This window comes from Loxodonta africana, chromosome 15 (assembly GCF_030014295.1).
Source record: "Loxodonta africana isolate mLoxAfr1 chromosome 15, mLoxAfr1.hap2, whole genome shotgun sequence".
Classification (NCBI taxonomy): domain Eukaryota; kingdom Metazoa; phylum Chordata; class Mammalia; order Proboscidea; family Elephantidae; genus Loxodonta; species Loxodonta africana.
Genome location: NC_087356.1, coordinates 66,016,311 through 66,027,845, shown reverse-complemented (window position 1 = coordinate 66,027,845; position 11,535 = coordinate 66,016,311). Strand labels below are relative to the sequence as shown.

The window sequence follows — 11,535 nt, the reverse complement described above, 5'->3', positions numbered from 1 at the left end:
GTCACTAGTAGGAATGAACTTTGTAAATTTGAAATGGTTAAAAATTATTTACTTTAGAGATCAATTTTTTTCCTGAAAATTTTATTTGTACTCTTATTAGAAACAAGGGCCAAAACACAACCTATTCAGACGATCAAAGGATATAGACCAAAGAGATCATTCTATGAATTATGATAGCTAAGCCTTACCTAACAAAGTGCCAATCCCCATGTATGTAAATTATAATCTCCCCACATGAAGGCCTTTGAAGGCTAAAAAAAATAAAATAAAAAGATTAGAGGTAATATGGATTACTAGGGGTGACATCTGGGCCTTCCTAGAATTGACTTTGCCCGCCTTGTGACAGAGAGCCTTCCATATGACACTATGAATCCAGCCTTATCCTTGGGAACTGTCTTCCAAATAATCAAGTGTTGGCAATAATGTCACTACTTCTGTATATATGCTGCAGTGTCTGGACTCCTTTCATACTGAGTCTTCACCAAGATTTATAAACCTTTGTTAATGCAAAATAGTCTTTTCTCAATGATTTTATTGAGAGCAACTTTGACATCCTTATTCCTCAGGCTATAGATCAGGGGGTTCAGCATTGGCACAATAATGGTGTAAAACACAGAGGACAATTTGCTTTGGTCCATGGAGCTGACATTTGATGGCTGCAGGTACATGAATGCTACAGAACCATAGAAGATTGTAACAGCCAAAATGTGGGAGCTACATGTCCTGAAGGCTTTGGACCTGCCCTCAGTGGAGCTAATTCGCAGGATGCTGGCAATGATGGAGGCATAGGAGCCAAGGACAGTCAAGGTTGGTGCAACAGTATTAAATGCACTGAAGCAAAAAACTACCACTACATTGATATAAGTGCTGGAGCAGGAGAGCTCCAGTAGTGGGAAAACATCACAGAAGTAATGGTTGATTATTTTAGCCTTGCAGAAAACCACTCTTAGCATGCAACCTGTATTAACTGTGGCACTAATCAAGCCCATCATGTATACTTCACCTACCAACCGGGAGCAGACCTGACAAGACATGGCGACATTGTAAAACAATGGATTACAGATGGCAACATAACGATCATAAGCCATAACACCTAACATATGACATTCTGATACAATAAAAAAAATGAAGAAGTAGAACTGAGTCATGCATTCAGGGTAGGAGATTGTGTTCTTCTCTGTCACAAAGTTCACCAGCATTTTGGGGGTAATGACAGTGGAATAGCAGAGATCAATGAAGGACAAACTGCTGAGGAAATAGTACATGGGAGTGTGCAGGTGAGAACTGAGCACAATCAGTGTGATCATGCCCAGATTCCCCACCACTGTGATCACATAGACTCCTAGGAAGAAAAGAAAGAGGGGCAGCTGGAGTTCTGGTTTGTCTGTTAGCCCAGCGAGGATGAACTCAGTCACTGTGGAGCGATTTCCTGCTGTCATTTTCCTCTGGGAAATCTATGGAGGAAGAGAAGAAGAAACTTAAAGTAGGTGTTTATTCATGCAGTGTGAAACAGATGCAAGTCGTATCAATTAGGTATCTCCAGTTCTCTCTCCCTGTCCCTGCTCTATGTTGGAAGTTAAATACTCTAGGATTATGGGTCATGCAAATAAACACCAGATGGAATTACATCTTTTTCTTGTTTGTTTTTATTTCCGAACAGTCTCTGAACATCCAAAGATCTGTTCTGATAACTTAGAATATTGAGTGTTCTGACCAAGGTGGTACAATGGTTTAGAATTGGACTACTAACCGGAAGGTTGGCAGTTCAAAGCCACCCAGTAGCTCTGCTGGTGAGAGACCTGAAAATCTGCTAACGTAAAGATTACACCCTAGAAGACCATATGGAGTAGTTCTACTCTGTCACATGGGATCGATATGAGTTGAAAATAGACTCAGTGGCACCTAACAACAGTGACAACAACAAAGTACCTTCCATGCCTTATTTGAAATCCTCTCAACTCTTCTGTAGAACAAATGCTACCAGGAAACAAGTACCTGTTACCATGAAGTTGATTCTGACTCATGTGGACCTCATGTGTGTCAGAACAGAACTATGCTCCACAAGGTTTTTTGGAAGTAGATCAGCAGGACTTACTTCTGAGGCTCATTAACCATTTGCACTATGCAGGGATTCCACAGCAATTACTAGTATACTTATTTTATATATTTGGCTCATAGTGATCATATATTTGCCCATAGTTAGGCATATTATGAACAAGTGATCACTATATGAGAGAAGGTTTATGTGGCTGTATATGGGTCCTTCACCATTTCACCTTCTGTTTCTTCTTTTAGCTAGTCATTTCTGCTCTCCAGTCTTATCTCTTTATCATTTTAGAGAAACATTTACTGCAATTAATGTGAGGTGAATGTTAAAGTATAAAAATAATGTACTGATCACTGATGCAGGCTGGTTTCCCTTTAAAGAGTACCTTGTCTACTGGCAACAATTTAAAAATATGGAAATAGAGGCTCTGGGAAGTAACTGAATGGCTAGCATTAAGTATATTTCTCAAGCTGAACCCCACATCCAGGAAGGAAGTGTGTTTTCTAATGAGGAGAAGTCAGAAGTTCCGATGACTGAAGGTAAAACTCATTCTTTCCCAAAACACCATGTGCTACATACGCTTGTATAACCTGGCGTGGTCCATGACTCTTGGAGCTTTTGTTCCAGGGGACCATGGCTACAGGATGGAAATCTTACATGGTATTTTGACCATGTTGTCTTTGCATGTCATATGCATGTTTTCTTGTTGTATTTCACACTCACCTTCAGATCAGAACTTTTATCACTCCCTCAATGGCATTAAAAAGCAGAAACAATGTCTATATCTCTGAGACGTGAGTTTTGCAGGAAGTTGATGAGTCCCTGGATTGGGATACCGTGATGACAGTTCTATGTTCAAAAGAAAAAGATGATAAAGATATCAAAAAAGATTGATGATTTATCAGAAACAAGGAAAAGAGTGTGGAGATAAGAATGAATGTGAGGATTATATTACATTATTCAATGCTTACCACGTGATTAGAACTGTCTAGGCACTTTAAATATTATTTAATATATTTTCCCCAGCAACCCTATATATTATGAGCTTATTATTCCCATTCCATAGATGAAAAAAGTGAAACTTGAGAGACTTAAGTGAGTTATTCTAGGAGGCAGTGGATTTTCAGTATAGTTGTGGATGATGGTTTCCTAATAGTACAGATAAATTTCACATAACTATGGGGAATAAAAGTAATAATAAAAGACTTGTACTAACACTTATATCTCCTAGAAATATCACTTGGCTAAAAGCAAAGCATGTGCAAAATACATGCTACATTCAAAGAACATAAGAGCTGGAAAAATTATGATAGTAATAATTAACATTCTTGTGTGATTCTAATTAGACCAGCATGTAGACTGAATCTCACAGTGGTGAATCTTACACTCATCATTTATCCATGCTCGGATTGCTCAACCAACAGTGGATGGATAAAGGGACATAACTAAGTTCACAACTTGTAATTAATCAAAAAGCCATTATCTTTCTCAAATTGTCAATTTGGCAATAAATGTTTGCTGAAGGTATTTGTGCTTCCACTGTGCAAGTGATACATGAAAACAAGCAAATATAAAGCCAAAATTACATCTTCTGTGGGCTCCTCTGCTTTCATGTTCCAAGATTATTCAAGTACAACACTAATGACCAAGGTTTTTACAATCTCAGTCTTTGCTATTGGCAATTGTCACATGTTTACTACTTTGTGGATTATGATTAAAACTAAAGTCCTTGAAAATTTTAAATACATAGACTTTGAAACTTGTTTTGTTTGTTAATAAGAAATAGTCTTCTCTTGTTGTTGAAGCTTCTTGTCTACAGGAGTAAAGTTTACCCATGATTGTGAGGGAAACTTCCTAGAGTGAAAGGTTGTTAGTTTTAGATAATATCAGAACACTGCAAAATTATGATTTAAAAGTGATTTGTCTAGAGTTTTGGAATAGTACCAGGAAAAAATGTTTACCTTCTCAGGAACACAATTATTTGACATGTTTTGAAAAATAAAGTGTGATTTGCTACCATTAAAAATGTTGCTAGCTTATTAGATGTGCTTCTGAGAACAATAAAAAATGATGTTAATTTTCCAATTAAAATGTCTTAAAAGGAAAAAAAAATTAGGGATTGGTAAATGTCTTTTATGGAGTTGTATCACTGCAGAGCTTCTCTTTGACACAATGAAGACACTGATATGATGAATATAGCATTATTTATAATCCTTAAGTTATCCTTAGATATCTCATACCTTAAACAGTATAATAAATTTAACATCAAATAATAATGCTTTTAAGACAAAAAAAATAAACTGTTTTATGCACTACAAAATTCTCAAAGCCACTTTTTTTCTCTCTCTTTTTTAAATTGTATTTTAGATGAAGGTTTACAGAACAAACTAGCTTTTCATTAAACAATTAATGCAATATTGTTTTATGACTTTGCTTAACAATCCCACAACTTGTCACCACTCTCCCTTCTTGACCTTGGGTTCTCTATTACCAGCTTCCCTATCCCCTCTTGCTTTCTAGTCCTTGCACCTGGGCTGTTGTGCCCCTTTAGTCTCATTTTGTTTCATGGGCGATCTAACCTTTGGCTAAAGCGTGAACTTCAGGAGTGACCTCATTACTGAGCTAAAAGCGTGTCTGGGGGCCATATTCTTGGGTTTCTCCAGTCTCTATCAGGCCAGCAAGTCTGGTCTTTTTTTGTGAGTTAGAATTTTGTTCTACATTTTTCTGCAGCTCTGCCTGGGATCCTCTATTGTAATTCCTGTCAGAGCAGTCAGTGATGGTAGCCAGGTACCATCTAGATGCACTGGACTCAGTCTGGTGGAGGCTGCAGTAGAGGTGGTCTATTAATCCTTTGGACTAATCTTTCCCTTGTATCTTTAATTTTCTTTATGCTCCCTTGCTCCTGAAGGGGTCAGACCAATGGAGTATCTTAGATGGCCACTCACCGGCTTTTAAGACCCCAGATGCTACTCACCAAAAGAGAATGTAGAACATTTTCTTTATAAACTATGTTATGCCAATTGAGCTAGATGTTCCCCGAGGTCATCTCAAAGCCACTTTAGACTTAAAAATTGTTACTGTCATATTGCCAAATGTATGTTTAAAATAGTGGTAATGAAGTAGTAGATAACTTTCCAAAGAAAATGAATAAGTTAATTTCATTTCCAAATCATATACAGGAGATAGTGCTGGAATAACATAACATACAAACAGTCCAAGCAATATTAAAGATTTAGTGTTTTGTTTTTTTGTCTTTCTAGATGTAGTAAAACTTGAGTTTCTGCATTGTATATTAAATATCTAGTGTATAAAAACCATGTAAAATTAAAATAATGCCTTTTGTAGTTTTTTTGACAAAAAAGCCTTAAATCACTTGAATCATTTTTCACAAGTTAATACATTACATTTTAGATATTTCAGAATTCCATTTTTTTTTCAGAAAGATTAAAAAAGTTCTAATAGCTAAGGAAAAATAAGCTTAAAATTTAGGAAGAATATGTGTCAAATAAATCTGAGTGGAGCAGAGCTTGAATTTTAAACAAAAAAAGCATGTACAATATACAATCAAAAACCTAAACCTACTGCCATCTAGTCGATTTTGACTCATACACAGTAAATAAATAAATAGTCACTGTCAAATTTACTCTGACTCATGGCAACCCGATGTGTGTCAGAGTAGAACAGTGCTTCACAGTGTTTTCGATGGCTCACTTTTTGGAAATATATCACCAGGCCTTTCTTCTGAGGCATCTCTGAGTGGATTTAAACCTCAAATCTTTTAATTAGCAGCTGAATAGTTTAATCATTTGCATCACCCAGTGGCACCAGGCACCCAGTAAAAAAAGCAAATCAAACTCTTCCCTGTCAGGTCGATTCTGACACATAATGACCCTATAGGATAGAGCAGAACTGCTCCATGTTGTTTCCAAGAAGTGTCTGGTAGATTTGAACGGCTGACCTTTTGGTTAGTAACCGAGGTCTTTAAGCACATATACCCAGTAGTTACACTAAATTACTAGTATATTGTATCATAAATAAATTTCAAAATGATTTTCAGATATTTTCAGTATGATAATGTAACTCACATGTCTCCAGACCAAGGAATATCCTGGGAACCATTAAGAAAGATATTCAAATAAGATGACTCAAGTACAATCACACATATTAGCAGCAGTTTGCTCCTATGCTCCCTTCCACCTGGGCCATTATTCTTAAAACTGAGGAAAGGGTGCTTGGCTTATATCCTCCCCCGGGTCCTTTCACACTACAGCCTGCTTCTCTGCTGTTACCTGGCACCTATCATGGATAATAGCTCTATTGGTTCTTTCACACCTTGGCTACTATTTCCTGGAAGGGATAGGACTGCTTCTTTTATCCTTTGTTTTTTTAAGGCACCATTAAGACATTACTGATGAATATAATGCAATTTTACTAAATGTTCCAGTATAAAAAGTTATTATACCATAGGCAGAATGCAACTGCTAATTGAGCATTAGAAAGCCATGGCCCTGAGGAATGTATTACTAACACTGTTGCTCCAGCAGTCTGAGTTTAGCTGCCATGTTCTCTTACCTTTCTACATCAACAGTTGTAAATCACTGAACTTGGGAAGAAGTAGTCCAGTAGATATATATATATATTGGTAAAAGTGCTTTAGAAATATATTTGAATTTTGAGCCTTTCACAAAACATGCACTTTTCAAATGATTAATCTTTGTCTTAACCCTTTATATATTTCTGTTACCTCCTTGATCCATAAGGCATTCAAGTTTGTGACTCCTTGCTAGACCTTTTGTCATGGATTGAATTATGTCCCCCCAAAATATCTATCAACTTGGCTAGGTCATGATTCCCTTGTATGATTTCGTGATTGTCTACCACTTTATCATCTGATGTGATTTCCCTATGTGTTGTAAATCCTATCACTATGATGTCATAAAATGGATTAGCAGTAGTTATATTGAGGAGATCTACAAGATTAGCTACTGTCTTAAGCCAATCTCTTTGAGATATAAAAGAGAGAAGCTAGCAGAGAGACACGGGGACCTCATACCACCAAGAAAGCAGTGCTGCGAGCAGAGCAGATCCTTTGGACCTGAGGTTCCTGTGCTGAGATGTTCCCAGACCAAGGGAAGATTGATGACAAGGACCTTCTTTGGAGCCGATAGAGACAGAAAGCCTTCCCCTGGAGCTGATGCTCTGAATTTTGACTTGTAGCCTACTAGATAGTGAGAGGATAAATTTCTCTTTGTTAAAGCCATCCACTTGTGGAATTTCTGTTAAAGCAGCACTAGATGACTAAGATACCTTTCTTCTAATTCTTTTGGAAACCAACTCCTTGATGTGACAAATGGCAACCCCAAAATCCCCTTTTCTTAACATACTGCAAATTAACTTTTATTTTTGACAAGATTCCTCAAATGTAAATGATTTTAAGTGTAAGCTAGACACGAGAAATTAGAATTTGATGATACAATATGATGTGTACATGCTCTGCTGAAAAATCTTTTATTCATAAAAACAAAAAACCCACAGCTAACATCATACATAATGCTGAAAGAATGAATACTTTCCTCCAAATATCAAGAATAAGAGAAGAATGTTCTCTCTAGCCATTTCTATTGAATATTATAGTGGAGATTCAGAGCAGAGCAATCAGTCAGACAATGAAATAAAAGGTAACCATGTTGGAAAGGAAGAGATAAAACTACTAAAAGTTTATATAAATTTGTGTATGGAAAATCCATAAAAAATATATTAGAGCTAACTTAAAATTTCAGCAAAGTTGCAGCTTAACAATCAACACAAAAAATTCAATTGCATTTCTATATATTAGCAATGTCGTTCTGTGCAGTTTAGTCAGTTCCAACTCATAGCAACCCTATGTATGACAAGACAAAACACTGCCTTGTCCTGTGCCATCCTCATAATTGTTGCTATGTTTGAGCCCATTGTTGCAACCACTGTGTGACTCCATCTCACTCTGGGTCTTCCTCTTTTTTACTTACGCTCTACTTTACCAAGCATGATATCCTTCTCCAGGCACTGGTCCCACGTGATAACATGTCTAAAGTACCTCAGATGAAGTCTTGCCCTTCACCCTTCTCAGGAGCATTCTGGCTGTACCTCTTGCAAGACAGATTTGTTTGTTCTTCTGTCAATCCATGGTATATTAAATATTCTTCAACAAAACCATAATTCAAATGCATCAATTCTTCTTTGGTCTCCCTTATTCATTGTCCAGCTTCCACATGCGTATGAGGCAAATGAAAAGACAATGGCTTGGGTTCACACCAGAAAACCTGCTGCCTTCTAGTTGATCCCAACTCATAGTGACCCTATAGGACAGAGTAGAACTTCCCCATGGGGTATCCAAGGAGCAGCTGGTGGATTGAAACTGCCAACCTCTATAATTAGCACCCTAGCTCTTAACCACTGTACCACCAGGGCCTCAAGGTGACAGTTTTACTTTTTAACACCTTGAAGAAGTCTATTGGAGCACATTTGCCCAATGCAATATTTAGCTTGATTTCTGGTATTGGCCATTTTGAATTGAACTACCATATGGCATACTATGCCAGGAATGACAAATTGAAGAGGACTGGTGTTGTGTTTGTCTTCAAAAAGAACATCTCAAGATCTATGCGGAAATAGAATGATGTCAGTGATATTATCCTTATCCCTACAAGGAAAACTAGTTAATACACTATTATTCAAATTTATAAACCAACTACTAATACCAAAGATAAAAAAATGAAGATTTTAACTAAGTTCTGCAGTCTGAAATGATCAAACGTGCAATCAAGATGCATTAATAATTACTGGTGATTGGAAAGCAAAATTTGGAAACAAAGATGAAAGATTGTTAGTTGGAAAATATGGCCTTGGTATTAGAAACCACATGGGAGATCCCATGATATAATTTTACAAGACTGACAACTTATTCATTGGAAATACCTTTTTACAACAATGTAAACGGTGACTAAACAAACAGACCTCAAAAGATGGAATGCAGAGAAATGAAATCCTCTACACCTGTGGAAAGAGATGATGGAGAAGCTCAATATCATCAGTCAGAAAAAGGCCAGGGGTCGACTCCAGAACAGACCATCATTTGCTCATATGCAAGTTCAAATTGAAGCTGAAGAAAATTAAAACAAGTTCACAAGAGCCAAAGAATAACCTTGAGTATATCCCACCTGAATTTAGAGACTGCCTTAAGAATAGATCTGATGTACTGAACAATAATGACTGAAGACTAGATGGCACCTAACCACAACAACATCTAGAATATGTTAAGAATTCTTACAAGTGCACAACAAAAAGACAAACACACAATAAAAATCTGAGCAAGAGACTTGAACAGGCATTTGTCTAAAGAAAGTATAAAAATGGCCTGTAAACACATTAAAAGATATACAACATCATTAGTCAATAGAAGAATGGAAATCAAAACCACAATAAGACACCTCTTCACACCCACTAGGATGACTATAATTCAAAAGACAGGCAATAACAAGTTTTAACAAGGATGAGGAGAAAGTAGAATTGTCATGCATTGCTATGCCCTAAAGGGTCAAGAAGAGTCAGGATCAACTCCATGGCAATGGTTTGGTTTTATTTTATTAATCATGAATTATTAATAAATTACTTATATGAGGCAGGCATATATTCTATTTAAAACTTCCTCCTATATCTTTTATCAGAGAAAAAAATTGAGCAAATATAAAAATAAAATAAACTTTACTTAAAACCAAACCAAACACACTGTCGTCGAGTCAGTTCCAACTCATAGTGATGTTGCAGGACAGGGTGGAACTGCCCCATAGAGTTTTTAAGTCTGTAAATCTTTACAGAAGCAGACTGCTGCATCTTTCTCCCTTTGGGCAGCTGGTGGGTTCAAACCGCCAACTCCCAGAAGATGTAAGTGAGTTATCCAGTAATATGTAGCCCCAGATTGGCTTTCCTCTGACTCCAAGATAGTTTGCCATGTGCAGACAGCAACACTCCCAAGCTCTGGGTCAGTTCTATACTTTCCTATGAGGAATTTAAAAATGTCTAGAGGACAAGCAGTTTGTATTTGGTTACCAACTGAAAGGCTGGTGATTTAAACCCAATAAGTGGTGCCATGGAAGAAATGCTTGGCAATCTGTGTCCATAAAGGTTATAGCCAAAAAAGTCTATGTACCTCAGTTCTGTCACACAGGGGGTGACCACAAATCACAATCAAATTGAGGGCAACAGGTTTACAGCATAAAACTGTCCATTCATGATCAAGCCAAACTTGCTGTGGCTCTTTTAAGCCCCCAAATTATGACTTACCAGTTACCCTTTATAAAATCTCAAATTTTTAATTTTCTTTTTTTAAATCAGTTCCTTTCATTGACCTCTATTAAAGGAGCTGAGCTGCAGTATCCTCCCATTTCCCTGACTCTAATTCTTTGGCCAGTCGACTGTCTTTCCTCTATTCTTTGCCTCACAAGGCTGACCCACTGATAACAGCCCTCACCAGAGAAGCCCCAGTATCTATCGTGCAGTCTTGGTAACTCTCACTGCAGATGTGGGGCTGTGATCTATTATCGTATTTTTACATAATAACAGGCACTTTCTACATTTTTTTGCCACCCATACCCTCCCCAACTCAAGGTATTTTGGTAACTACATTATGCAAATTTTTTACAGAATTATGTTAAAAATTGACACAGAAGCACTTATGAAAAGACCTCACGGAAAGAGAGTGGTTGGCAAGCAAATATAAAAGGCACAAGTTATTTGTGTAAAAATACAGTACATGTGGCCAGAGCACTTGAAAACTGACCCTGGCACATACTTTCAATTTCTATTGCTTTCTCTTCTGCTGCCCTATTTTTCACCACCTGTCTGTTTGAATGCCCTGTGACTGCTATTTGTGGAGGATTCACAAAATCACCTGCCCTGTGTCACTAGTCTTACTCACCTAGAGATCAATGAATCCTGAACAAAAGAGTTGACATATGAAAAAAAGATAGTCTTCTGCCTTTGAATGCATTGCGGGAAGAAATCAGTAACCATTTGACAGGTATCTTTATGAAATTCCAGTATGGTTGTAAGAAGGCTGAGACTTCATGAAGATTAAAAGGTTCCAGGACAGGTGGGATACAGATACTCACCTTTTCCTGTGTGGAATGCTTAGCTGGGCACTCTGTATGCTTTAGACCAAGTGCCCTCTGAAGGAAATAGCTCTTAGTAATGCTGGTGGTGGTGATTTGAAATAGAGACCCCTTGGTTCTCTTTTACTGAGTGCTCAGAATGCAGATGTCAGTTTCTGAGATTCTCATGTAAATATTACAAATCAAAGTTGTGATTCCTTAGTGTAACTCCCTCAGAGTGCTACCTGAGACACTTGCCAAAGTGGCATGTTTTTATCTAGGGTTTCAATATACAAGAGGTCTCATCAAAAACATACAGATAGAAGGTCTCCCAAGATTTCTGTTCACCAGGGATGAGCT

The 11,535-nt window shown here is 37.3% G+C and overlaps 1 protein-coding gene across 1 annotated transcript; it reads right to left on the bottom strand.

The window, feature by feature from the left end:
• Positions 1-408: 408 nt before the first annotated feature.
• Positions 409-1,586, bottom strand: LOC135227740 (olfactory receptor 8G50-like). Its single transcript, XM_064268349.1, has one exon. The coding sequence runs from the start codon at positions 1,437-1,439 to the stop codon at positions 489-491; it is 951 nt and encodes a 316-aa protein (XP_064124419.1). The 5' UTR covers positions 1,440-1,586; the 3' UTR covers positions 409-488.
• Between the last annotated feature and the right edge of the window lie 9,949 nt (positions 1,587-11,535).

Bases quoted from the DNA above. Each gene is read 5' to 3' on its own strand.
- LOC135227740 (XM_064268349.1), bottom strand. From the start codon at position 1,439: ATGACAGCAGGAAATCGCTCCACAGTGACTGAGTTCATCCTCGCTGGG.